Genomic DNA, 26,786 nt, shown 5'->3' on the forward strand with positions numbered 1-26,786 from the left:
CTCCTCAGCCTGGCTGTTATTATCGGCCCCTCCTGCCATTTGGTCCTTGGCCAACTGCTAAACTTGATCTTCTCTCCCCCAGCCGCCTGCCTACGTTTCTAGACTGCCTCTGGGCCGGGGGTCCTGTTTCTCTCATCGGAGCTCCAGGTCTGAGGCTGCACCTGGGCGTGGCCCCCGGATGTCTCAGGTGGAGGAGCTATGTCACAAGCTCAAGTGGGGAACCTCAGCCTCCCCAGGGTGACCTGATCCTGCACATTCGCCTCCTGAAGGCCTACCTGCTCACTCGCTTCTCTGTCCCCATGACTGCATCCCCAGTCACCTCCTGCCACCAGCCGGTCCCACAGCAGTCTGCCTGGCCTGTTAAGGGCACAAATCTGATTAAGTCCCTGAATGCTTCAAATCCTTTAATAGCTTAGAGCCCGATAATGGCTTCCCAGAGCTTAGGACTAAGGACCACGCCCTGGCTGTGGCCCAGGGCCGAGGCCTGGCTTCTGGCTGCTGTCCAGGTAGAGAATAGCCTTGCTAAGATCACAGAGGTGGTCAGGGCCTGCCTGCCTCCAAAGCTCTCAGACTAGTCACCTCCCAAGGGTGGGGGGGTGCCGCCCTCGCCCAGGGAGGAAGGGTTCGAGGTGGGGTGCTGTCTACCTGCTGATGGGAAGCAGGGCAGGGCCCTCCAGGATCAGGCCCTCAGGCTGCAGGGAGACTGGCCTCTCAGAGTCCAGAACTGGCTTGGTGGGGTGAGGGTGGGGCAGGTGCCTGCCCTGGCCTGGAGCCCAGCTGCCCCACCTCCCACACGAGCCAATCCAGGGGTGGAGGGGGGCGGGGCACTGAGTTGGCAAACCCCTCAGGCACCTGGGCAGCAGGAGAGGGCAAGCAGGAAGGAGGCTCAGACCAGGATGTACAAACACAAGCTTCATTGAGGGGAGAGGCAGAGTGGGCAGGGGCAGAAGTCAATCTTCCTTCAGGCTCCCGAACACAGCGGCTGGCACGCTCTGCTGCTCCAGGCGTACCTCTGGATGGGGGTGGGGTGTGAGGAGGACTTCGTCACTCTCTGGGATCGGATCCCGCCCCCACCCTCTACCCCACCTGGCCCACTGGCCCCTCACCGTTGGGCTCCAGGTCCATCTCATCCTCATCCTCGTCCTCGCCCAGCTCAATCTCCTCTGGGTTGGCCTGCTGGGCCAGCTCAGCCAGCTCCTCCCGGGAGGCGTCACTCCTGGGGCAGGCAGGGGCCACACTGCTCAGCCAGGCCCGGCGGCCCCCCACCTCCTGGTGCCTCCCCTCCTGAGAGCTGGCTGGCTCCGAGCCCCAGCCTCAGGGCGACCCCCTCACCTCACAAACAGGATCTTGCTCTGGGCCCTTGAGGGCTGGTCCCGCTCCGCCTCTGCCGCCAACTGCTCCGCACGCTGCTCCAGCAGTTTCATGTCATCCATACCGCTCTGCCCTGGGGCCAGGTCGGACACTGGGGGTGGGGGCAGGGAATGGGAGGTCAGACGCCGTGCAGACCGTGCCTGGTTTGCTCTGGGTGCTGCTGGGCGCCCCCAACGTGAGCCTGAGGCCCCGGTCCCCCAGGGAGTTCCCAGCCTGAAGCATGGGGGACAGGGTGAACCTTGACGCTCTCAGACCTGGAAGGCCAGCGCCCACGGCAAGGGCTTGCTCACCAGTGCCCGTGGCGCTGCCCGACACCTTGAGCATCTGCGAGGCCATGAAGTTGACCTGTGTGTTGTACGTGGCCTGCACGCTGCGGCGGATCCGCAACATCTCCCGGATGGTGTCCTCATTGCCATGCCGGACCTCAAAGTCCTTCCACGTTTGCCAGAAGGCCCCGGTTGTCTGCAGAGGGGGTAGCGGGAACGTGAGCTGGTCAGCTTGGCCACAACCTCCCACCCCCCAATCCCTCCCCAGGCTCAGGACTGTCCCTACCCGGGGGTCGCAGATCTGCGAGCAGAAGCTGTATATGGCCCGGGCGCGGTCGATCTCCCCGAGCTTGCACTCCATGTCAGCAAACCGCAGGCACATCTCCCGGGCATGCTCATCAGACAGCACCTGGTGGGGTTGGGACGGGTCAGGGAGGCTGGGATGGGGGCGGCGGGGGTGCACACACCCCTCTTTACACACTAGGCTGGCCCCTGGGCAGTGAGCCGGCCCTCTGCCACACACACACAGGCTCACTCAGATTCCCTGCCTGCAAGACCCTCTTCTTCCCCCCTCGCCCTCCACCCCTCCACGCGGGCACCTCAATAGCCTTCTGATAGATACTGCGGGTGTGGGTGACCCCGTAGATCTCAGCCGCCCGCTTGATGTAGATGTTGAACATGTCATACTGCTGCGCGGGCTCCACAGCCCTGGTGGCACGCTCATACACTGCCATGGCGTGTCGCGCCAGGCCCCACTCTTCTTCCAGCTGCGCGTACAGCAGGTACAGTGCTGTGGCAGGATGAAGCGGGAGGTGGAGTTAGAGGTCAGCAGTTGGGCCCGGGATGCGCCCCCACCCCCCAAGACCATTTGGCCCCCCTTACTCTTGGCATATTTGGGAGGGCAGCCATCCAGAGCCTGCTCAAAGAGGTCGCGTGCCCGCTCCAGCTTGCGGCCCCCGTAGCGGGCAATGAACTTCGTCAGGTAGGTACTCCAGATGTCCGACACGTTGGGCCATTTGAACAACGAGATGCCGCGCTCGTATGCCTGCCCAAGGGGGTGCTGTGTGTGAGCCCTCAGCAGGAGGACCCCTCACGCCCATGTCCCCTTCTGGCTCATTCAGCGGGCCCCTGGCCTGCCTACCTCTCCCTCCTGCTCCTCCCCGTGATCACACAATCAAAACCCAGCCTGGCGGCCAGTGCATGGCCTGTCTCCCTCTATAGGCTGCCAGGACCCTAGACAGAGCTGGACTAGGACTCACTAAGGTAACTCAGCAACTTTATGGCTGAAAATGGGAGTAGATCCTCAGCTCCACAGACACTGAAGCCTGGGGAGAAAGGTCACACAGGCAGGGGGCAGGCCTGACACTCAGAGGCGGCACTCATGTGTGTACAACAGCCCCCTGTGTCCCCGTGCCCTCCCCAAATTCATGTCAAAACCCTAGCTCCCAGTACCTCAGAACAAGACTGTGTTTGGAAAAAAATTTTACAAGATGTAACTTCGAGTTAAAATGAGATGACTAAGGTGACCTCACTCCAACACAACTGACATCTTCATGACAGCAGAGGCAGCCACGCCAGGACACCAGGGAGAGGCGAGCTCTGCAAGCCAGAGGGAGGGGGCTCTCGGAGGGAAACAGCCCTGCCCACACCTTGATCTCAGACTTCAGGCCTCCACGACGAAGAAAACGCACCTCTGTGGGTTAAGCGGCCCAGTGGGTGGTTAAGCCCCCACCTTGTGGGGCGGCCTGAGCACATGAACACAGTGTCCCTGACACCTGGGTGGGGACCCCCGTACCTTGAAGCTCTCCTCAAAGTACTTGTGCTCCTCCAGGAACATAGCGTAGTTAATGACGATCTGAGGCGTAGCAATGCGCAGGTCCAGGATGCGGTCATACACTGCCTTGGTGGACTGCGGAACGGGGACAGGGCGGCACACCCCGGGGGTGGAGTCAGCCCCCTTCCCCTCCCCAGGGAGCGTGTCCCATTCCCCCACCCCATCCCAGGGACTCCGCTGCAAGGTGCAATCCCACCCCCACCCTGTTCCAGGGACTCACCTGGAAGGTGCCGAGGCTCTCCTCCAGGTCGGCCAGCATGGACCACACCTTCAGAGACTTGTACACACGGTTCTGCACAGGCTCTGAGCCATCAAAGTACTCAGCGCGCCGGGCAGGCAGCGCTGTCGCCTTCTGCAGGAGCAAGGACAGCAGGGGTAGGTGCTCAGGGGGCGTCCGGAACCCTGACCGCACACCCTGCAGCACCCAAGCCCGCCTATCCCACCCCTCACCTGCCCATCCCACCCCTCACGGGCCTATGCTCACCCGCAGAAGTCGCAAGGCCTGGTCATAGTTCTCATGCCGGAGCTCCAGCTCGCCACACTCACACCACACACTGGCCAGGTCATCCACCTGCTTGAAACTCACCTTGGTGGCTTTCTCCAAGATGACTCGGGCCTGCGGGGCAGGCAGAGGCCAGGCTGAGACCCCGCCCACCAAGAGGGGCGGGGCAGAGGACTCATAAGACGTCCATACGCGACACCCACACTCACATTGACACCCACACTCACATCGTCCAGCTGCCCGTTGTCCTCGTAAAACTTGGCGAATGCGACCCACAGCGTGTGGGGCTTGCCAGTGGCCTTGAAGGGGTCCACCGTCTGCACAGCCTCAGTGTACGTATTGATGATCTGTGTGGGAAGGGCTGGGTCAGGCTGGGCAGGGACCTGGTGGGGAGGGGCGGGCCTCGGAGGAGGGCGGGGCGAAGACAGGCACTGGGGGCGGGGCCGTCACACACCTCCCGGGGGCGGCCCTGGTGCAGGGCCACACGCTTGTGCCACTCGTGCACGTGGTGCGGGTTCTGGCGCAGCAGGACACTGTTGAGGAGCAGGGGCCGCCGGCTGATGAGCTGTTCGAAGCGGGCCAGGCGTAGCTCCAGGTCTACGTCGTCTGGGAAGTCGGGGCAGGGTGGAGGGCGTCAGTTCACTTACCCAGGGCACCTCCTGCTCACAGCCGGTCCCTAGCCCCACCCCCGCCACTGTCCATCTGAGCACTCCCTCCCTGAGCTGCCCCAGGGCCACCCTGAACCCACACTTGCGCAGGGTCCAGGCTACCATGGAAACCCTTCAATCCCACCCCCCTACACACCAGCCCTCCTTCCCTGCCAAGCTCTGGCCCAGGCCCCCTCTCCACCTCGCTGTCCACCCTGCTCTCCCTTCCCACCAGCGTTCAACCCAAGCCCCACTTAAAAGTGTCCCCAGTCCTAGCAACCCACCCACTCACACTCCCCTGCTGCTGTCCTCTGACCCCAAGACTCACTCACCCCCAAGCAAGTCACTAGGGACTCCTCTCCCCCAGCTCACCCTCCTCCTCCCTCCCCAGCTCCGAGGCGGTCTCCATCTTCGCTGCGATCATACTCTCTTCGAATTGGGCATAGCTGTCGAACACCTGGGTGAAGTCCCGCACGGTCATCACAGTCCGGATGGCCTCCTCGTACACGTCCCGAGCCTGCAGGGAAGGGAAGTGGGGGAGGGGGGTGTAAGGAAAGTGCAGGGGAGAGGCGTGTGTGCCCACCACAGAGACCCTAGGCATCTGACAGAACCGGCCTCTGAGCACCCGTCCCAAATCAGAATCCCCGCAGGGTACTCCCCGGGGCCTGCCCAGCCCAGCCAGCACCCAACAATAGTTGGAGCTCTCCCTTCCCCTCTTCTGCCAGATAATCTGGGGACCTCGGCTCCTCATCAGTAAACAGCATGACAGCTCCTTGTGTAGTAACCATGGGGCTCAAGTGAGATACATGGCGGCCCAGCCCCCATGGGACCCAAGGGGGGACCAACCACCCTGCCTGGACCTGAATCTCAGCAGGCCACGGAGGGCTCACCTGTTGCTACAAAGTACCCCTCACACCAGTCTGACCCCTCTTTCCAGCACACATTCTCCCAGTCATTCCCCAAACCCTGAGGGGACAGGTAGTATGAAAGGAAAGTGGCGGGAGGCCCCATCACTCTGCCCCTGCCAGGCCCGTCTCTTGCTGCCAGCCCCGGCCTATGCGGTCCACTCAAAGTGTCAGCCTGAAGGGTCTTTGTATTTTTGTAAAATGCACAGCTGGTCAGGCCTGTGTCCTGCTCACGGCTGGCTAACTGGCAGCTCCCTGTAGCGGGACACAGTCGGCCCCTTCTTGGCCTGCAGGGCTCCCTCTTCCCCCAGGCCTGCATAGCCCCCTCTGGGCCCCAATCCACCTCCACCCTCTTGCTCTGATCACCCCTGGCCCACCCCCTCCCCACCCTCGCAACCTCAGCCAGCTCCTCCAGGGACCTCTCAGAGCCCCCCCAACACGGCCCCCATCCCCAAGCTTGCCACTCCACTGTCACAAAGAGAGCAGCAACGTGAACAGATGGCAACACCAGCACCTCAGCAGGGACCCTCACACCAAACCCCGACTCCAGCCTGAGTCCCAATAGGTGGGAAGGCAACTGTCACTCTCAAAAGTTCATTCTCAGGAAACTTCAGCAAACGAGGACACCCAAGCTAAAACAGGTCCAAGGCTACCACCAAGGAAAAGTAGGTTTCGCTGGTTCAAGGCGGGTGCGCTCGCTGGCAGGGCCAGGCAGTCTGCCTCGCCCCACCTTCAGGAAGACACGTGCAAAGGTGTGCACTAGCAATACACTGGCACGTGTTTCCTGCCCATATGCACGTCCACAGGTGTCCCCAAAGGCTGAGTGCTGGAGGGAGGTCCCGCCCCGCTCCCAGACCCCTGCCTGCCCAGGCACCTTCTCGAAGTGACCGCTACGGATGTAGTAGTCGGCCAGTGAGCACCAGAGCTTGCCCAGCTGGTCAGTGAAGCGGGTGAGGCCCCCGCGGATGATGGCGTCCACATTGAGAGACTGCACCTTGTCAGGGTTCTGGGAGATGAGGTCACAGAGCTCGTGCCACAGCTGCGGGGCGAGGCAAAGTCAGCCTTGGCCCCAAGGGGCTGGCCCTCCCGCCCGGCCAGCACCCCAGGGCCCACCTGGTAGTTAGACTTGCCGGCCTTCGACACGAAGCGCTCGTCGTTCACCACAGTGGCCAGGCGCTGCGCTGCCTCATCCAGCCGGTCGCTTGACTTGAGGTACTCGATATACTCCTCAGCGCTTTCAGGGCTCAGCTGGGCACCCACACACCACCGGCCGTCAGTGGGGCCACAGGGCCACCCCACCTCGGGTCAGCCCCCCACCACTGTCCTGGGCAGCAGCTAGTGCTGCACTTCCAGTCTCAGCCCCAGCCCTCTCCAGTCCAGGTCCAGCCCTCACTGGTCTGGGTTAGACACCAGCAGTCCAGCCTGCACAGACCAGGCCTTGCTTTCATCATAAGCCCCCTACCTAAAACAGCACTGCACCAAGGACTTCACGATGCATTAGAGACTATAAATCTGGGGAAACCGCAGGAGGCCTCCATACCATCTGCCCCTCGACTCTCAGCCCTGCCTGTTATGTGTTTATCTCCTGTTCCCTGCCCTCTCATGGTTGCAGATTTACTCTGGTTTACGCAGTCAGGTCACAAGCATTTGTCTGCCAGGTGAGACTGAAAACTCCGTGCAAGCAGGGACTGTCTTAGCCACGCTATCCTCAGCACCTGTATCCCAATGCCTGACGTAGAGCGGTTGCTCGCAAACTCTCTGGAAATTGAACACAGAACTCACAAACAAAACCCTGTGTGTCTCCATGAGCCATGTTCCCATTTCCTGTCTGTCAGGGCAGACGGTGCCCCCAGTGAGCCCGTTTTTGGCAAGTCCTGACCTAGGGTACTGGCCCACCTGCCTGAACCTGGCCCCGTCTTGCCCTTTTAGGGGGCTCACCTTGAGGAAGCGCCGGTAGCCCCTTACGGCAGTCTCAGGCAGGGGGTGTGAGCGCAGGAAGCGCAGGTACAGGGGCCAAATACGAGAGTGCTGGGTGATGGGCAATGCCCGGAGGGCCCGGTCGAAAGTTCGGCGCGTGTGCGTGACACGTCCCTGGTCCATTAGGAACTGGCAGTAATCCAGCCACAGCCGGGGCATCTGGAGGGGTAGGGAGAGGAGGGGCTGAGCTGCCAGCCTCACCACTGGGCCCCAGGATGCTGGATGTCCCCTGCAGCAGGACCCAGAACCACAGTGCCCCTGGAACTAAGTCTCACTCAGCCCGGCATGCACAGAGGTCACAGAATTCCCACCCCTGCTGTCCACCTCCATGGACTCTGAGCCCCACCTCCCTACTCATTCCCTGGCCCAGCCATGCCCCCTCCCCACCTTGTGCATGAACACAAAGGCCCTCTCATGGCAGTTGTTGACATCTTCATAGGCGGGGTCGGTCACGCAGCGATGCTTCACCTGCGCCCGGCGGGCCTTCAGGTAGCGGTACCAGAGTTTGTAGCTGGGAGTTGAAGGGAGGGGCAGTGACTGGTCAGCTTTTATGGACTCCCAGGACCCTTCCCTCTGCCCTATGAGACAAGTGCTAGGAGCAGGGGCCTGGGGAGGATGGCCAGGACATCAGGGAAGGTGTGCTCGGCAATTCCTGGGATGTCTACTCGCTGACACAACACCTAGGAGGGACCTGGGACCTACTAGCCAGTTCTGTGTGATGGGATAAGATAGGGTGGGGCAGGGGGCGGCAGCAGGCAGGGCAGCTGCTGCCAATCTCACCTGCAGGGCAGCAGCTTGAGCGCCCGCTCATACAGTTGATTGAGCCTGGGCTTGGGGGCCCCCTGCTTGAACTCGATGTAGCGGAGCCAGCACTTGACGGAGAACTGGTTCCGCATGATTTCCTCCTCATAGGGGAGGTCCTCTTCCTCCTGCCAGGGCCGGGATATGGAGAAAAGACAGACCTGCTCTCAGAGCCTGCGCACAGCACCACTCCTACTGGGACCCCTACCTAGGTCCCAAATGCCACTGCTCACCCCTGGAGCCCAGTCACCTAAATACCAGGACTATGGACCAGATTTTTACCTCTCAGAATCTGATGACCTACAACGTGACCCAGACTATCAGACTCCTCGGTCACCGGGTTCCAGGCCAGGCATGAAACTATCACCCAGATATCACTCTCTTGGCCTTCCAAATCAAGCTATCCACTTTCTGGCCCAGGTCACCAGACTCTACAGACACCAAGGTTCTGGTCCAACGCTAGGCCTCCGCCCTAGTCACCAAGTCTTACCTCCTCAGAGCATGACTCCCCAGACACCAGACCTTTGGCATCTCAGGCTCCCACCAGCCAGTTTAGCTCAACTCTCCCCCAGAAGTTGGAAGCTAGATCCTTATCTCGGGAAGAAAGGTATGGACAAGTTCCCTAGCCTTTAACTCGAGACATCAAGAATCAATCTAGTGAAAATCCCACGCCTCTACTCCAAACACCAAGACTGACTCTCCAGGATTCTACTGGCCGTCGCCCACTCAGCTCCACATAACCAGGTCTTTACTTCTTTTCCCAAGATTCTCCCGGTCCAGACACCATGCCTTTATCCCAGAAACTACAACGCTCAGGACCAGACCTGGACCGTTACCCGGAAGACTTAGATTTTACCAATGAAACCTGGACTAGTCACCATACTTTTACTTCAAACACCAGGCCTCTCAAAGTTTAGCTACAGGAGTTTCCGTTCCCGCCCACATCCCGCGCGCTCCCATTTCCGCCCCAGATCCGGGATGCCAGCCCCTTAACTTCGACCGTTTGCTCTTTACTGAGATCACCTGGGCTCCGGCACCAGATCTTTGCTCCTGACCAGCCTGGTCCAGACATCAAGAGCCGGTCTTCGGCCCGTAAGGGTCCTCCTGCTCTCAGACCGGCAGTTTTAGCCTAAATACCCCGAGTGGCCAAGCCCCAATCCCCTGAGGTATCTAAGCCCCGGTGCCCCTATGAATGCCACCCCCGGCCCGCCGCGGACTCACGAAGACAAGGTCCGGTCGCTCGGGCCTCGAGAGCCGCGCCATCACCACCATTTTCCAGGCTCTCCAGGTACGGACAGGAGTCGCGGTATGATGACGTCTAGGCCTGCTCTCTCGACCCAAACTAATTTCCCAGTGGCTGAACTCTTCCCGATCATGCGCCAGGTGTTGTTGACTTTCCGTTCGACCACCCCAGCTACCGGAAGCAGAGGCGAGCGCTCTAAGATGACGTCATCACGAAGCTACTTGGACCAATCAACTTTAGCAGTGGAGCCCGCGGATTCCCAATGACCTACTGTTTTGTTGGGCTGTGGGCTTTGGGCGGAAGCGGCTGTGAAGCCTAAGAGGAGGAACATGGGGGTGAAGCTTGAGGTGTTTCGGGTCAGTGAGCAACGGAGCGGTCGGAAGGCTGGGCGCGGGGTTCTTCCTGGATGAGGAGAAGGCTCAAAAGGGAGGCCTCCGAGAGAGGGGCTCTGGGGCGAAAGCTCCATTGATTTGAAAGGGACCTTTACGGTTGGAGACGCAGAGGAGGGGGCTCTGGGTTGGGGGCTCTGGGAGGGCAGGTGTGAGGAAAGCCCTCTGAGAGATGTGACCTGGGAAGGAGGCTCTAAGAAGGAAGACTTCAGGCTCTGGCGGAGCTCTCGGGTTTACAGTGGGTGTGCGTCTTTCTCCTAGACCGACTCCTAGACTCCGAAGAATGAGTTCTGGGTCTGAGAGTGCTCTGGAATCTAGCTGGGGGTGGTTTGAGGTCTCAGAGAGATGCCTTTATTGTACGAGTTCTTCTGCTCCTGGGGCCAATATGTCTGTCTTTCTTTGAGAAAGAGTCTTTTAGACTCGGAGGGGGCTTTCGAGGTGGGGGGTGACTCTTGGATTCTGGGGACTAGACTTCAAGGTGTGTGACTTCTGTACCCTTGCTGGGAGTTTTGGGGTTCTGGAGGGTCCTGAGGAAACACCTCTGGTCTCGGCCAGAGGATGGTTTTCCCGACTCTGAGCAGCCGCTGTACAGTAGGGGTGGAGGCGGGGATGGTAATTCCTGACTACTCATCCCTCCCCTTCCCTTCCAGATGACCATCTACCTCACCTTCCCTGTGGCTATGTTCTGGATTGCCAATCAGGCCGAGTGGTTTGAGGACTATGTCATACAGCGCAAGGTGGGCACCAGTTCATTCCAGGGGGTGGGGAAGGGTATGAGGGAGCAGGGTCAGCCTCCCCTGAGCCGACCCTGCCCTGGATGCGGGGCTCTGGAGGCTTCTGGCTTGTGACTCCATCTATGACTTTGTCCCTACAGAGGGAGCTGTGGCCCCCTGAGAAGGAGGACCAGGTAAGCATGTAATTTTCCTCCCACCGGAGGGGGGAGGGGCCTGGATTCCTGTGGCCATGATGGGACCCTCAGTCGTGGGCAGGGAACCTAGAGTGGAGGGACATATGATTTCCTTAACTGCCCTCTCCCTGAAAGTGAAAGTGAAAGTCGCTCAGTCGTGTCTGACTCTTTGCGGGACCACATGGACTCTACAATCCATGGAATTCGCTGAGCCAGAATACTGGAGTAGGTAGCCTTTCCCTTCTCCAGGGGATCTTCGCAACCCAGGGATCAAACCCAGGTCTCCTGTATTGCAGACAGATTCTTTACCACCTGAGCTGCAAGGGAAGCCCAAGAATACTGGAGTGGGTATCCTAACCCCTCTCCAGCAGATCTTCCCAACCCAGGAATTGAACTGGGGTATCCTGCATTGCAGGTGGATTCTTTACCAACTGAGCTATCAGGGAACTCCCTGAAGGTTGAAGCTAATCTGGGGTTGTAATTGGCACAGGCTTCATTGTAGACAGGAACTCTGAAGCCATGGTCTGGGGGGTTAAGGGGAGGTGGGCTGGGAACAAGATCCAGGCCCTGAGGTGCATTTACCTCTCCTTCCTTCCCATCTCGCCTCCCCAGCGCCGGGAGCTAGAAGAATTCAAAGAGAGGATACGGAAGCAGCGGGAGGAGAAACTCCTTCGTGCTGCCCAGCAGAGCCCCTGAGGCCTCTACGTGCTGGATTTCCAGCCTGCTCCGCAGAATAACACACACACGGTTCTTTGTTGCTCATGGAAGTGCTTTATTGTCGGTTCTCAGGGGCCAAGTGGGGCCCAGGACACCTCAGGCCCTCAGGGGGCTTGTGTCTGGGGCTGGGGGCTGCTGTTCCGACGGAAGCTGAGAGCAGCTGGGTCCTGGGGGGTGAGGAGGGGTTGGGGACTGAGGGTCCCAGCTCGTTTCTGCACTCCGTCCTGTTGATACAAAGGGGTCAACCAGAGAGAGGGGCCGAGGGTAGTGCCAACCAGAGGGGGACACAGACACTGGAGGGAGGCGGCAGATGGCAACTGGGTCACACCTCCCCCCTCCCGTTACCTGCTGCCACCGTCCCTGAGCCTCTGTGCTCCTCGGTTACTCAACATTAAGGGTGGTATTTTGGGGCTGGTGGGTTTTGGGGGCCTCACTGGGGTCCTGATCAGAACGCAAGCTGTGGGCAAGTATGTGTGATGTGGACATGTGGGGGTCTGGATGCATCCTGTGCACAAGCTCACCTGTCCTCCACCCTTGGGGTGCCTTCCCAGGAAGGGGTCTATGCTCTGTCACCTCCTCAGCTCTCAGACACTCGGGCTCAGGAGCTGTGAGTTCCCGCCATGTCTCTGACTTGAACATGCCCCAGACATGACCTCGATCCCTTTTCAGCCCTGTCTGGGCCTCTGCCCTCCCTCTGAACTGGGGTATTGGATCCACTGGGGTCTTGTGACTGGCAGGGACTCAGGATGAGTGCACCGACCAGGCAATGGACGGACAGAGGTTGGGGTGGGGCCCCTTGCGCTCCTGGCTGGGGGTGGAAGGCAGGGTTAAAGGCCTCAGCCTGGTCAGTCTCTCCTCAGCCCAGACAGAACATCACCTACCTTGGGGCCCAAAGGCTGGAAGCCAGGCAGGGTGCTGACCGTCACTCGCTGGTCATCCATGCGGCGGCCCTGGGTATTGGCCAGCATGTCCATGAGGCTGTCCATCTCGGGTGCAGGGGCGCTCTCTGCGTGGAGCCAAGGCCGCGGGGAGCTCAGACAGCCCAGCTGGAGCCCCCAGCCCACCCTGCCACCCCCCACTCACATCCTCCAAGAAGCATGCTGGTATCTGCCCCCAACCCGTGGGCATCTCTGTCCCCAGTCACCAGCTCACTTTCTCAGACTCTTGCCCGCAGGCCCCCCAGGTGGCCACTTGCCCCCTTCATGCCCGGCCACCCACATCACAGCCACTTCTGCACACCCTGCTGCCCACTCTCACGGCTGTCAGAGGCTGGGCCCGGCCCCGCCTGCAGCGAGCAGCGCTGCTCCTCCATCCGGCCGCCCTGCACGTGGCTCAGCAGGTTGAAGAAGCCCTCCTGGTCTGGGGAGCCAGCCTGGGGAACAGATACGCTCAGTCCAGCCGGCCTCAGCCAGGAGACCCGTCAACGCAGCCAGCCAGCTTCCACTTGGCTCCCAGGCCCGCCCTGAACTTCTCCGTGGTTCTCACCATGGTCCCTGCCGATGTGCTGCTTTGCAGAGCTGTTCCAAATGAGACATGAGTCTCCTTCTCAATCTCACCCTGGCCCCTGCCCCAGGGGCCCCACCAGCAGTGTCACGTGACTGCAGCACTGCCCCGAGAGAGGGCTGACGTCCTACATAGGGGCCTGACTGCAGGGTGGCCTGGGACTGGGACACTAGCCAGGGGACCATCCCGGGGGCCGCTCCCTTATCCCAACCTCCTTCCCCCATAGGGTCATCACTGAGAGCCCTGACCTCGCTGGGGGCTGGATTAGGCACTCAGAGCCTCAAGTGCCCTCCTGCACCTTCTTAGGTGGCAACTGGGTCAGGGGTCCCAGAAGACTCCTTGCTAATTAGGTGCCCTACAAATGAATTAGTCTTGTCATTCACAGGCCCTTGAGTGGGGGGTGGGGGGGGTGGGGCTTGCTCACCTTGTTGCAGGCAGAGCCCACATTCTCCTCTTCCTGGTCCATCGTTGTCCCTGCTGCCCTCCCCTGGATCCCGTCCACCTTCTGCTGGCCTCTGCCCCAGTCCCAGGCCAGAGAAGGCTTTTTAAGAGACTGGGATATTGGGGGGGGGGGGTGTAGTGGATACCCACCCCCAAATCCCCAGCTCATGCCCCATCTGCTCCCACCTAAGCTTAAGCCCCATAAAGATGATCCAGATAATTGTTTTTGCAGCGTGAGGCCGGGGCTGCTGTGGGGGCAGGAGGCAGGGTGACCTGGGTTTAGGACCTGCTGGGCCTCAAGGACTCAGGTGGAGTGCAGGGTCTCCGCAGTGGAGAGCTTGAGCTGACTGGACCCCCTTGGGAGAGGACTGGACCATGGGACAGCTCAGGTGAGATCTGCATCCACCTTGCCCACCCGTATTTGCTGGAAAGGCAGTTGCCATCCACAGGTGGTGGGAGGAGAGGAAGCTCAAGGACACCTGAGCCACCACCAGCTAGCCTGGCTCCACCTGTCTCCTGGCCATCCCTTCTACTACTGTCTGCAGGCCTGGTTGTCCCCACCCCATGCCCCCCCAAAACTGGAAGTTATGGGAGCACTTGTCTCCCCATCACCAATGCCAAATTGGCCTGTCTCCTCCCATTTGACCCCCCCTCCCCCAGTCCCAATTAGGGATGAGAGGCTAAAGTCCTGGCAAGGGAGGCAAGAAGGAAACCCCACCCCCTCCCCTGAGCAGCTGTGGCTCCCCATCAGTGCCCCGGGAGAGGGGTTGGGAGGACTCCGTGTGCACCCCACCCCCTCCCCAGGATGTCTTTCTGGAAACCAGTTAAAGTTTCTTCTCAGGATAAAGGGGCCGCACCATGACCACTTCTGCCAGATTGTAAAGCTTGGTCCTCCTCCCCAGACAGCCCACTGCCCTCTGGAGCCCCTGTCCACATCCTCTCCGTGGCCCCATGACCCCAAATGCCAAAGTGCTGTCCTCTTCCTCCCCAGACGTATTAGTTCCCAGGCGCCTTAATGAAGTGTGCCAAACGAGGCAGCTTAGAGCAGCAGACATTTATTGTCATACAGTTCTGGAGGCCAGAAGTCCAAAATCCAGGTGTTGGCAGGGCCATGCAGAGGAGAGAATCTTTCCTTGCCTCTCCCTGGGTTCGAGTGGCTGCCGGCAGTCCTTAGTGTCCTGTGGCTTGTCACTGCAGGACTTCAGTCCCTGCCTTTGTCATCACAGACATGCCCGTCATGTACTTGTTTTCACGCGGCTGTCCTAACACATGGACGCTAGCTACACTGCTTTGGGGACTCACCCTACAACCTCATCTTTTACTAACTGCACCTGCAAAAACCATATGTCCAAAACGGCACATTCTAAGGTGCTGGGAGTGAGGGCTGTAACGTACTTTTTTTTTTTTTCTTCAAGGGGGTGGTTAGCACACCCTTGAGCCCATAGCAGCAGTAGACGATTATCCTCACCTGATAGAGTGAAGCCAGACCCTACAGAGTCTCACCACCAGAGGACAGACAGACGCTAGAGGTGGTCCCAGCTTCTTCCGGGTTTTCCAGCTCCCTCTCCCCTCCCCATTGCCCCTACAATCCATCCTTCCTCCCAGGAACCACAGGGGTCTCCTCCCTCCCCCACTCAGAACTCTCCCTTGGCCCCCATTGTCCTCAGGAGAAAACCTGAATACCATGAGATCATGGAGATGTTCTAAACTTGACTGGTGATGCCGGTCAGGATGGCCATCATTTTAAAATCTTATAAATGCTGGAGAGGATGTGGAGGAAAGGGAACCATCCTACACTGTGGGTGGGTATGTAAGAGAGTGCAGTCACTATGGAGAACAGTATTGGAGGTTCCTCAAAAAACTAAAAATGGAGCTACCATATGATCCAGCAATCCCACTTTTAGGCATACATCTGGACAAAACTAATTTGTAAAGATACATGCACCCCAGTGTTCACTGCAGCACTATTCACAAGAGCTAAGACACAGAAGCAACAGATGAATGGATAACAGATGGAGAATCAACAGATGGATGGATAAAGATGTGGCGCACATACACAGTGGACTATTACTCAACCATTAAAAAGAATGAAATAATGCCATCTGCAGCAACATGGACCCAGAGGTTATTATACTAGGTGAAGTAAGTTAGAAAGAGAAAGAGAAACAGCATCTGATTTCACTCATGTACGGAATCTAAAATACAACACAAACTATTTACATAACAGAAACAGACTAACAGACATAGAAAAGAGACTTGTGGTTGTCACATGCAAGGAGGGGTGGAGGAGGGGTGGGCTAAGAGTTTGGGGTTAGCAAATGCAAACTTCTATATAGAGTATAGCACAAAACTGTATTTAATATCCTGTGATAAACCATAATGGAAAAGAATATGAAAAATAACGTGCATGTATATCTGAGTCATTTGCTGTAAAGTAGAAACTGACATTGTAAATCAACTCTACTTCAGTAAATAACTTTAAATTGACAGGTAATGGATACACAACCGTGAATATGGCAAAAGCCATTGATTGTCCCTTCTCTGTGGTTAAATTGTATTGTATGTTAATTATATCGTAATAAAGCTAAGAAACAAAAAGGGGGAAAAAAAGGATGGTAGAGAGGGGGAGAGAGAGAAGAGAGAGAAACAAAAGAAAAACCCAAGCTCCTTTGTAGAGAGGCCAGCCCTCCTGGTTTGGCCAGGACTGTCCCAGTTTTATCACTGAAAGCCCTGGGTCCCGAAAACCTCTCAATCCCATGCAGATTGGGCTAGGTTAGTCCTGCCATGTCCCACTGGGGGCTGGTCTCTGTGGCCCCTCCAACCTCAGCTTCTGTCGGGGAGGGGGGCATCCCCACCCTCATCTCACTCCAGCTACTCCTCCAATCTCACCTCCTGCTTCTCTATGCACGGCTGCTCCCTAATATCACTCAGGGTTAAAAGATCACCCCCTTAGGATACCCCTCTGGCACCACCCCCAATAGAGTGCCCCCACTCCACCCCCAAATTTGCTATCATGTCACTTTCTTTCCTTAAAGCATGATTGATCATTTTCTCTTCCCTCCTCCTCCATTCAACTTTAAGTGTGCCTGGCAGGCTTTCTGGTCTTACTCATTATGGTCGGTCCCATGCCCGTCCTGTGAAAGTAGCAGAGGGCTTGACACTCAGCTAAACTCTTTAAAAAACATGGCCAGATAAAAGCACGCGTTCAGGACTGAGCCAGCTCAGGAGTCTGCATCCACACATGAGTGTCACACACCTTAAATCCTCATCGAAAGGAGAAGGTGATGCTGGACTGTGCCTGCTGCCGTGATAAGGTGTCAGCCCTTGGCTGAGGCCCTGATACTTTAAGTCGATTGTAAATTGAGATGTGTGTGTATGTATGTGTGCAAGCGGCTGAACATGCCACTGAGTTCACGTGTGCATCAGCAAGTCTGTGACTAGCATACCTCCTGGGACCGACTCGTGCTTCAGACTGCAATAGGCCTATTCATCACCGGGCCCTTGGACAAGGGTCAGTCCGAGCTACAGTTTCATTGTCCAACCTGCACTGCCCATCAGGGCCTCTGCAGGGTAGACTGAGAACCTGTGTATGCATGTTAGCTGCTCAGTCGTCTCAGACTCTTTGTGATCCCATGGACTGTAGCCCGCCAGGCTCCTCTGTCCGTGGAATTCTCCAGGCAAGAATGCTGGAGTGGGTTTGCTATTTCCTTCTTCAGGAGATCTTCCCGACCCAGGGAAGATCTTCAAACCCCTGCATTGCAGGCAGATTCTTTATTATCTGAGCCACCAGAGAAGCCCCGACTGAGAACCTAGCACCCAATAATTGCTGGCTTAGCTCCAACCTTCCCCCCAGGCCTCCTTATCAAGTGTTGCCCGAGCCCATTGCTGCTACTAAACTCGGGAATAGAAGGTAACTGGATCACGGGTTTGTGGTCCCGTAGCTCCAGGTAGGCATACACAGTATCCTTTAGACACAGGGGAGAAATTTCTGCCAGGGTGGAACTATGCCTGGGGAAGATAAAGGGGTTATTATTGCTTTGCGATCCCGCTTTCTCGCTGCCCACAAGCTAAGGAAGTGTGTCTGAGCTCACGTCTATGAACGTGTCGTCGGGCCGTGCTCCTCCGGCGACTTTAAAGATCTCTGCTGGGACGCTTTCGCCTGTCATTTCAGCAGGGAACACAACTTCTCTGAGAACCGGTGGAGGGGCGGGGCCAGGTGGGCAGGGGGCGTGTCCCGGACCCGCGGGGCGGGGTCCACGTGGATGACGCGCGGGGCCACGCCCCCACCTTGGGACAGACCCGGAAGCGGCGGCGCCCCTAGGGAAAGATGGCGCCCTTGGGGCTGAAGGCGGTGGTAGGAGAAAGTGAGTGCCGCCCCCTGGGGGCGGGGGGCCGGGGGCGCACGGACTCTGGGAGTCTCGCGGCGGGGAGTTGGGGACCTGGCAGGGCGTCGAGCACCTGACCCTCGAGGGGGTGGGCGGGGACTTGGCTCTCCCTTGAGGGAGCGGAACAAAGTTGGGAGACTAAACTGCGGGGACCCAAAGGAATCAGACTAAGGGTGGTGTAGACAGGCGCTGGGTATGGACTTCTGGACCCCCTAGAGAATGGGCTTGGGGAAGGCACCGCTGGACAGCCAGGCTCCCGGGTCTCTGAACCTGGCAAAGTTCGGCGGGCTGGACTCTTGAGGCCCCATGGTGCGGACCGCGGCCGGGCCTGGGTGCGCTGGTCAGCGACCCCAGCTGGTGAGAGTGCTGAGGATGCGCGTCCAGGCTCCAATGCAGATCCAGGGGCGGGGGACGCCTTACTCTTTGCCCGGCCCCCAAGAGTCCCTTGTAGCCTGGGGACCCTGGCATCCAGGCCTCCCGGGCCGGGTTCTTGGGCGGTTGGGGGATGGCGCGGGGGGGCTGGAGGTCGTCCCCTCCCCCACCTCCGGTAGTTCCGGCCTCAGAGTCTCCTTCCGCCCTGGCAGTGCTGATAACAGTGGACAAGACACTTTTGCTGGGCGGGGCCGCCCTGGCACTTTTGCCCACTCCCTCCGCTAGGCAGAGCCGAGTGTGGCTCAAACTCCCCAGACCCCAACTGAAAAAGGGGCCTCCTCCTATGAAGGGGTTGATGGAGAGACAGGAGAGTCATTGATTCCATTTTACAAATGAGGAAACTGAGGCTGGACATTGGGTATTGGGATAACCACAGCCACGCATGTTTCAGACAGGGATCCAGGGGTCTTGCGTTCTCGTTCAGGGTAAACGATGGAGGTGGAATGAGGGTGTGGCTGAAATCTACATGCCAGGAGTACTCCAGTAGATAGGGGGATGGAGAGCCCAGTTCTGGAGGCAGGTAGACCTGTTATGTGAGTCGTGGCTTTCCAGTTATTCGTTTATCTAAAGCATATTTATCTACTGCTTATGCTCCAGGCACTTGCCACTTAGGTGCTGAGGGTCCTTAGGCAACTTACTTCTCCTCTCTGAACCTCAGTGGCCCTGACTATAATTTGGGGGTGACCAGGAGCTACCTCAAAGGACTGAGGGGAAGGAGTAAATGGGAGTTCCAATGGAAGTCCAGCCCAGGACCCAGAATGTTAGGGGGCACCGTGGGGCCAGAGGACCCCACATTCTGAGCCCACCCCTCATTTCCCTGCAGAAATTTTGAGCGGAGTCATTCGGAGCGTCAAGAAAGACGGAGAGTGGAAGGTAGGGGCGAGATAGAATGCCTTGTCTAAACCCATGTCGGGGCCCTGAATGTGGGACAGCCCCCTCCAGCTCCCTGAGGAGGCTGCTGGTCCACAGAGGTCACGTGGGTGGGTCTGGGATGGGCTTGGGTGGGGTCCTGGGTCCTCTTGTTCAATCAGCTCATGAAGCTGAGAGACTTGCCCGTGGCTCTAGCCCCTCCTCAGGGACAGCTTCAGCCTCTCCCACCCTCTTTTCTGTCCATTCCATCCATCTGGACAGGTGCTCATCATGGACCACCCGAGCATGCGCATCTTGTCGTCCTGCTGCAAGATGTCAGACATCTTGGCCGAGGGCATCACCAGTGAGTGGCTGCCCCAACCCCAGGCTTCCCAGCTGGGACCAGAGTGTGGGATCCCCTGAAATTGTCCAGGGCTTCCAAGAATGCAGTTTCCTGTACAGACAGCCCTGGTATGGCAACCCCTAGATAGGCAGGCTTCCCATGCAAGGGGCTCCCCAGCTGCAACCCCTAAGGGGTCAGCCTCCCCAGCTGTGCAACCCCGTTGTGTGGAACTGCATGTGGGGCTCTCAGCATGTGACCCCGAGAATGTGTAACTTTCTAAGGCCGATCCCCAGGAGGCGATGACTGTGTGATCCTGCATGTGCAGAGCCCTGCCCATGTAGCTCTTGTGATCCATGGATGTGTCCCCTGAAGCTCAGGACCCTCAGGGAGTGTGCATATCCCCTGCTGCCTCTGCACCCCAAGTGTCCAGCTCCCTGAGTGTGTGACTCTGCATGTGCCCTGGCCCCAGTGCCATCCACATGTGTCCCCTTTCTCTGTTCCTACTAGTTGTGGAGGACATCAACAAAAGGCGAGAACCCATCCCCAGCCTGGAGGCTATTTATCTGCTGAGCCCCACGGAGAAGGTGCCTATGATAGTGGGTGTGTGTGCGCATGCGTGTGTGCCGGCGCGCATGTCTGTATGTGTCTGAGGAGCAGGCAGTGGCCGGGAGGTTGGGTCAGGGGATGGTCTGTCTAAGGGTACTGGGCCAAGCCTGGAGAGTGATCCGCCTTCCCCAGTCGGTACAGGCCCTGATCGCAGATTTCCGGGGGACCCCGACCTTCACCTACAAAGCAGCACATGTCTTCTTCACCGACAGTGAGTGAGGAGAGCCGGGTAGGGGTGCGGTGTGGGGGTCAGGGTAAGGGGGTGTGAGGGCTGCCCTGGCCTGATGCCCCGTCTTGCCCATTCCCAGCCTGCCCTGAGCCCCTGTTCAGTGAGCTGGGTCGTTCCCGTCTGGCAAAGGTGGTGAAGACGCTGAAAGAGATCCACCTTGCTTTCCTCCCCTACGAAGCTCAGGTATAGCCCAACCTAGTTCTGGTAGGAAGTGGGGCTTCGTCACCAAATATCCCAGGTTCCCTTGGAAATAGGCAAGGCGATAAGTAAAGGGGGTGCTGAATCAGAAAGGAAAGCAGCTAACAACCGGTGGAATGAGCTCTTAGTGGGAGTCACCTGGAGTTCTGTCTCCCTGGGCAATAGCAGGGGGCAGCATACAGCTCACCGCTCTGTCTTCCCACCCAAGGCGGAGGGGGCTGCAGTATTCCAGAAAACAGTAGTTAGGGGGCTGCCCCAGGCCTGCAAAGCAGGCTCCAGAGACCAGAGGAAGCCCCGGGGAGTGGCACGTGGCCGCGGCTGGAGTTGGGCAGGGGCGCACCTCCAGTGGTGGCGGCTCTGTGCTCTCGAAGGTGTTCTCCCTGGATGCCCCCCACAGCACCTACAACCTCTACTGCCCCTTCCGGGCGGGCGAGCGAGCGCGGCAGCTGGAGGTGCTGGCCCAGCAGATCGCCACCCTGTGCGCCACACTGCAAGAGTACCCGGCCATCCGCTACCGCAGGTGGGTCCCCAGCCAGATGCCGCCCTGACCTTGACCCCATCCTGCTTCCAACCTTGCACCTCTCTTCCAACCCCAGCTCCAGACCTCACCCTGACCCCTGACTCCCATCCCTAACCCCATCCCTGACACCCAGTCTGTGCTGACTGGCCCTCCCCAACCCCACACCCTGAGGCACCCACCCCGTGTCTGCCCACCCCACCTGCAGGGGCCCAGAGGACACGGCACAGCTGGCCCACGCCGTCCTAGCCAAGCTGAACGCCTTTAAGGCAGACACTCCCAACCTGGGCGAGGTGAGGGGCTTTCTGGGGAGGTGGAGGGAGGCCCCAGCCAGGGTCAGGGTCAAGGGCTTCATCCCCCTGCCCACCCCTTGCACCCCAGGGCCCTGAGAAGACTCGCTCACAGCTGCTCATCATGGACCGGGCGGCCGACCCCGTGTCCCCACTGCTGCATGAGCTCACCTTCCAGGCCATGGCCTACGACCTGCTAGACATTGAGCAGGACACCTACAGGTGGGCAGACCCTGGAACTCGCCTCTGCCGTCGCTGCAGCCCCGGGTCCCTGGTCTTCAGCGAGTGCTTGCGACCTTCATGTCTCTGGCTTCCCCAGGTACGAGACCACCGGGCTCAGTGAGGCCCGGGAGAAGGCGGTGCTGCTGGACGAGGATGATGACCTGTGGGTGGAGCTTCGGCACATGCACATCGCGGACGTGTCCAAGTACGTGCGCGCGTGTGTGTGCTCGCGGTGGGCACTGGGGCTGTGGGCCCTCTGGCATGCGGTCCCCACTCCTTCATCCCATTGTGGACCTGTACTCCGTGAATGCCTGTCAACAAGCCACACCCCTCTGCTGGCCTCCCCACGCCTCTCCAGTGTGGGCCTGTGTCCCCTGACTGGCATCCCCGGGCCATGTGACTCCCCCACCCCCCAGCTCTGCCCTCAAATGACCATCTTGGCACCAGTCCCCAACCTACCGCTGCCCACTCTCACCACCAGGAAGGTCACGGAGCTCCTAAAGAATTTCTGTGAGAGCAAGAGGCTGACCACAGACAAGGTAGGCTGTAGGGTGTAGGGTGCAGGCCCGGGGCAGGGTGGGCCACTTGGGAGGGGTGGGGCCTCAGTCTGGAGCCCTAACCTGGATTGGGGGCCTCGGATAGGCAGGGCCTGGCCTCACGCTCAGCCTTGTTCCCAGGCCGACATCAAAGACCTGTCCCATATCCTGAAAAAGATGCCGCAGTACCAGAAGGAGCTGAACAAGGTGAGCGGTAAGCGGGGACCAGGAACCTGCCGCCTCCAACTGTCACCCCGTCTGCACCCTAACTGAGTCTGTTACCCCCGATTCCCACACCTACCCTGCAGTACTCGACACACCTGCATTTAGCCGATGACTGCATGAAGCATTTCAAGGGCTGCGTGGAGAAGCTGTGCAGCGTGGAGCAGGTGGGTGGGCCCTGGGCAGGGGTGGGGTCTGTATGGGCTGGGCTGGGAGTCGGGGGGCAGGGCCTGTGGAGAGGCATTTCTGGGGCAGTCTGTGGCTTGTGGGTGGTGGCCCGGCCTGGAAAAAGGCAGGACCTGGGTAAGGGCTGGGGCCTCTGGAGAGGTGTGGCCTGTGTGAGGGGTGGGATCTGTGGAGAGGAGATTTGGAGTGTGGGCGTGGGGCCTGTGGGGGCCAGCCCCTCGGAGAGGTAGTTTCTTGTGGGGAAGGCAGGCCTAAGGAGCTCAGACGGTAATCTGCCTGCAATGAGGGAGACCCAGGTTCGATCCCTGGGTCAGGAAGATCCCCTGGAGAAGGAAATGGCAACCCACTCCAGTATTCTTGCCTGGAGAATTCTATGGACAAAGGAGCCTGGCGGTCTACAGACCATGGGGTTACGAAGAGTCTGACACCACTGAGCAATTAACACACTGCTGCTGCTGCTAAGTCGCGTCAGTCGTGTCTGACTCTGTGCGACCCCATAGACAGCAGCCCACCAGGCTCCCCCATCCCTGGGATTCTCCAGGCAAGAACACTGGAGTGGGTTGCCATTTCCTTCTCCAATGCATGAAAGTGAAAAGTGAAAGTGAAGTCGCTCAGTCGTGTCCAACTCTTAGTGACTCCATGGACTGTAGCCTACGAGGCTCCTCCGTCCATGGGATTCTCCAGGCAAGAGTACTGGAGTGGGTTGCCATTACCTTTTCTGAATTAACACACAGACCATTGGAAATGTGGGGCCTATAGAGAGGTGTGGCCTGTGCGAGGGATGTGGCCTGAAGGGGAAGAGGCTGAACCTCGGAGAGGGTGAAGCCTATGGCTAGGAGGGGCCTGTGTGATGGGTGGGGCCTCACGGCAAACAGGTGTAGAACCTTCAGAGACTGGTAGAGCAAAATGAAGCCCAGAGGTCTTGCCGAGGCCCATGGGGATGTCCCTCCTCTGCCCCGTCCCCCCACGTGGTGGCTAACCCCCATGTCACCCCAGGACTTAGCCATGGGCTCGGACGCAGAGGGCGAGAAGATCAAGGACGCCATGAAGCTGATTGTACCGGTGCTGCTGGACGCGGCAGTGCCAGCCTACGACAAGATCCGGGTTCTGTTGCTCTATATCCTGCTACGGAATGGTAGGTAGGGGGCCTGGAGTTGAAGGGGGGGAGGAGGTTGGTATACCATCATTCACTCCGGTCTCTGGTGACTGTGGGAGGCTTTCACTCCCACAGATGCCCCCACACACCAGGTATGCCAAACCCCACAGATACCCCTCTGGACCTTGGGCCACCCTCCATTGGCCTCCATTGGCATGGAGACCCTCTGAATCTATTTTTAGGACTTCTCCAAATTTGGCCCCCTCAACTGATTCCAGAGGCTCCCCCAATCTATCACCCCCTCTGGATTCCCATCCAGAGTTCTAACATGAGGAATCTGTGCTCTCTGTGAGCGTAGGTGGTTCCCCCGGTCCCCAGGGTGTCTCGACTGCTGGATGCCCCCACCCCAAGCCCCTCAACCCAGATGCCTGCGTGGCCACCTCTGCACCCTCCCCCTTGCCCACCACCACCCTGTGAGCCTCCACAAAAGCCCCGCCCTCCGGCCGCCTCCAGGTGTGAGCGAGGAGAACCTGGCCAAGCTGATTCAGCACGCCAATGTGCAGGCGTACAGCAACCTCATCAGGAACCTGGAGCAGCTGGGGGGCACTGTCACCAACCCCGGGGTACGCTGGGCAGGGAGAGGACGCTGAGTCAGAGGGGAGTGACTGGGGTCAGAGGGCACATTACCAGGGCGGGGACACACCAGGCGTGCTGTGGTTCTTGGAGCACGGGGAGCCCTGAGTAGGGTCTGGGGGTTGGGGGGCAGCAGGGCTGTTCCCAGTCTCAGAGTCACAGGAGAAGTGGGGCCTACGAGGCATAGAGCCCGAGTCCTAGTGGTGCTGCCGTGTGGGGCATGCAGTCCAAGTCCCACAGGCCGATAGCTGGGTCCCCAGCACGGGGCATGTGGGCAACCCTGGGCTCCTGGAGGCCTCAGGGCCACCAGTCCAGCCGGAACACACACAGCAGCTTCCTGGGCTCGGCTCTCGGCACATGCCTCCGCCCTCGACCTTGCCCTCTGCTGCCGCTCTACTGCGGGTACCTCTCATGTTCTCCCCGTGCCTGTCCTCTGCCCCTCTCCCAGGCCCCCGCCTGTCACCCTGTCCGCCGCCTCTCAGCTCCCCTGTTTCTACGTCCTCCGTCGTCCATCCCGGTCTCTCTCTCAGTTCTGATCTTCTTCTTTTGTCTCATCTCGGTTTCATCACCTGTGTATTTCTTCCTTCCTCTCTCTCGTTTTCCCTTCCTCGCTCTGTCTGCAACCTCCCCCAGCCCGACAAGCCCCATCTGTGACCTGCCTCCTTCTCCCTAATTCCCCCACCGACCCCACCCGCCCCACCTGTAGAGCTCTGGGACCACCAGCCGACTGGAGCGGAGGGAGCGCTCAGAGCCCACCTATCAGCTGTCTCGCTGGACCCCCATCATCAAGGACGTGATGGAGGTACTGCTGGTAGGGGTGGGACCTGACCTCCCCCATCCAGGCCACGCTCAGCCCCCTCCCTGCTCACTGTCCTAAGCCCCGGGGCTTAAGAGAAAATCCCTCATTATGGGCATCCCCGTGGCTCTGCCTGGGTTCTGGGGGCAACCCCATCCCACACTGGAGGAACTGGGGAGCAGAGAGAGAGAAGAGCTTCATCTTCTCTCCACTTGCTGGTCCCCTCCTCTGTCCCCCTGTATTCACTCCTGCCCCCCAGGACGCCACCTGGGTCCCCCTTTGCCCTGCCCATACCAGCCCCCGCCCCACTGGGGGAGCCAAAAGCAGCGGCAGCCTAAAAGACCTGGCCAGGGACCTGGCTTCCTGCTTCTTGCCATCTGTATGGAGTCCTGGCATCTCTGCCTGCTTAGAGGCCCCCTTATCCCTATGGATCCTGGATGCCTCGACCTCTGGGTTCCTGAGGGGTGGGGGGCTCAGAATCTTGGCTTCTCCAGGGGCTGGAGGTCCACACTCCTGGGTCACTGAGGAGCTGAGCAGGAGCAGAGTCCTTAAGAAGCTAAGAGCCCGGGGTCCTGGGTCATTAAGGGGCCGGAGGTACAGGTGGCGGCCCCTTTCTGCCAGGATCTTAGCCTGTGAACATACCCGATGGAGGACGCTCCAGACCTTGGGCCTCATTGCCTGGGCCCCTCTCCTCAGCCTCCCTCTCCGGCCCTAGGATGCTGTGGAAGACCGACTGGACCGAAAGCTGTGGCCCTTTGTATCTGACCCTGCCCCCACACCCAGCTCCCAGGCTGCCGTCAGGTGAGGCCAGGGACATGCCCAGACCCACAGGAAGCGAGGCTTGGGTGGGGGGTGATCTGCTGTCCAGTCTGACCTCTGCCTGCCTTCCTCGCACAGTGCCCGCTTTGGCCACTGGCACAAGAACAAGGCGGGCGTGGAGGCCCGGGCAGGGCCCCGGCTTATTGTCTACATCGTGGGTGGTGTGGCCATGTCAGAGATGCGGGCCGCCTACGAAGTGACCAGGGCCACTGAGGGCAAGTGGGAGGTGCTCATCGGTGAGTGGCCAAGACTGGGGTCTCCTGGGCTGGGCAGGGGCTGGGAGCCCGACTCTCCCGCCTGTGGGTTCCTAGGGAACTGATAGCTGTGTGCCTTCTGGGTCCCCAAACCCTGGAGCCTCTGCAGGGCTGGCGTCTGGGAGCCCTAGGTGAGAGGGGTTAGGGCTTGGCTTCCCAGGGATGGGGTCCCCTGGGAGTGAACCCTTCCCTTTCCAAGAGGTGAGACTCCTGAGTCCTGAGAGCCAGGGTTTTCCTGAACAGCCCTCTGGGTGGAAGGGTCAGGGGCCAAGGCCACTCCCACACCCCCTCCCTCCCGCCCAGGCTCTTCACACATCCTCACCCCGACCCGCTTCCTGGATGATCTGAAGACTCTGGACCAGAAACTAGAGGATGTCTCCTTGCCCTGACCCCCGCCTGACCTGCTGCGTCCCTTTCCAGAGAAATAAACTCCCATCTTTCTGCCAGCTGGCACCCACCTTGCTTGCTTTTCAAAGGAGCCATATGGGGCCCCCCTCTCTTGGGTCCCGTCCCCTGACTTTGTGCCTCAGGCCCCACCCAACCCTGTTCTTCCGGAGGGCATTCCACACTCTAAGGTGAACACGGACTCCAAGATCTACTAGCTTCCAGGTTCCAGCCAGCGTCTTGGGTTGGCCTTTCCAGAACCTGGGAACCAGTGATGGTTCTCCTG

At 59.3% G+C, this 26,786-nt stretch overlaps 4 protein-coding genes across 9 annotated transcripts; 2 read left to right on the forward strand and 2 right to left on the reverse strand.

The window, feature by feature from the left end:
- Positions 1-899: 899 nt before the first annotated feature.
- Positions 900-9,626, reverse strand: XAB2 (XPA binding protein 2). Of its 2 annotated transcripts, none has more exons than XM_068979901.1 (19): positions 9,525-9,626; positions 8,283-8,431; positions 7,890-8,013; positions 7,464-7,661; positions 6,639-6,773; positions 6,400-6,564; positions 4,993-5,137; positions 4,428-4,579; positions 4,201-4,320; positions 3,956-4,087; positions 3,692-3,823; positions 3,433-3,546; positions 2,520-2,682; positions 2,237-2,427; positions 1,924-2,046; positions 1,662-1,833; positions 1,333-1,462; positions 1,107-1,216; positions 900-1,012 (listed from the first exon to the last, which is right to left on the reverse strand). In XM_068979901.1, exons 1-19 carry the CDS (start codon positions 9,573-9,575, stop codon positions 951-953), a joined length of 2,568 nt encoding a protein of 855 aa, XP_068836002.1. In that variant the 5' UTR covers positions 9,576-9,626; the 3' UTR covers positions 900-950. The 2 variants fall into 2 exon arrangements, with proteins under 2 accessions (XP_068836002.1, XP_068836003.1); XM_068979902.1 differs by lacking the exon at positions 9,525-9,626 and adding an exon at positions 8,794-8,880.
- A 232-nt stretch (positions 9,627-9,858) lies between these two features.
- On the forward strand, positions 9,859-11,575 carry PET100 (PET100 cytochrome c oxidase chaperone). Of its 2 annotated transcripts, none has more exons than XM_068979903.1 (4): positions 9,859-9,902; positions 10,586-10,672; positions 10,810-10,842; positions 11,455-11,575. In XM_068979903.1, exons 1-4 carry the CDS (start codon positions 9,876-9,878, stop codon positions 11,536-11,538), a joined length of 231 nt encoding a protein of 76 aa, XP_068836004.1. In that variant the 5' UTR covers positions 9,859-9,875; the 3' UTR covers positions 11,539-11,575. The 2 variants fall into 2 exon arrangements, with proteins under 2 accessions (XP_068836004.1, XP_068836005.1); XM_068979904.1 differs by having other exon boundaries at positions 11,464-11,566.
- An 88-nt stretch (positions 11,576-11,663) lies between these two features.
- Positions 11,664-13,528, reverse strand: PCP2 (Purkinje cell protein 2). Its single transcript, XM_068980987.1, has 4 exons — positions 13,487-13,528; positions 12,817-12,931; positions 12,441-12,565; positions 11,664-11,783 (listed from the first exon to the last, which is right to left on the reverse strand). The coding sequence occupies exons 1-4, from the start codon at positions 13,526-13,528 to the stop codon at positions 11,664-11,666; spliced, it is 402 nt and encodes a 133-aa protein (XP_068837088.1).
- Positions 13,529-17,816: 4,288 nt separating this feature from the next.
- On the forward strand, positions 17,817-26,546 carry STXBP2 (syntaxin binding protein 2). Of its 4 annotated transcripts, none has more exons than XM_068981266.1 (19): positions 17,817-17,867; positions 19,144-19,193; positions 19,452-19,533; positions 20,020-20,096; positions 20,194-20,329; positions 20,427-20,530; positions 20,917-21,065; positions 21,271-21,355; positions 21,444-21,574; positions 21,672-21,779; positions 22,056-22,113; positions 22,252-22,317; positions 22,419-22,499; positions 23,515-23,653; positions 24,128-24,237; positions 24,954-25,049; positions 25,759-25,844; positions 25,941-26,098; positions 26,420-26,546. In XM_068981266.1, the coding sequence occupies exons 1-19, from the start codon at positions 17,831-17,833 to the stop codon at positions 26,503-26,505; spliced, it is 1,839 nt and encodes a 612-aa protein (XP_068837367.1). In that variant the 5' UTR covers positions 17,817-17,830; the 3' UTR covers positions 26,506-26,546. The 4 variants fall into 4 exon arrangements, with proteins under 4 accessions (XP_068837367.1, XP_068837368.1, XP_068837369.1 ...); XM_068981267.1 differs by having other exon boundaries at positions 20,251-20,329; XM_068981268.1 differs by having other exon boundaries at positions 20,260-20,329.
- The last annotated feature ends 240 nt before the right edge of the window (positions 26,547-26,786 follow it).

The sequence above is a fragment of the Capricornis sumatraensis genome, chromosome 9 (assembly GCF_032405125.1).
Source record: "Capricornis sumatraensis isolate serow.1 chromosome 9, serow.2, whole genome shotgun sequence".
NCBI classification, from domain to species: Eukaryota; Metazoa; Chordata; class Mammalia; order Artiodactyla; family Bovidae; genus Capricornis; species Capricornis sumatraensis.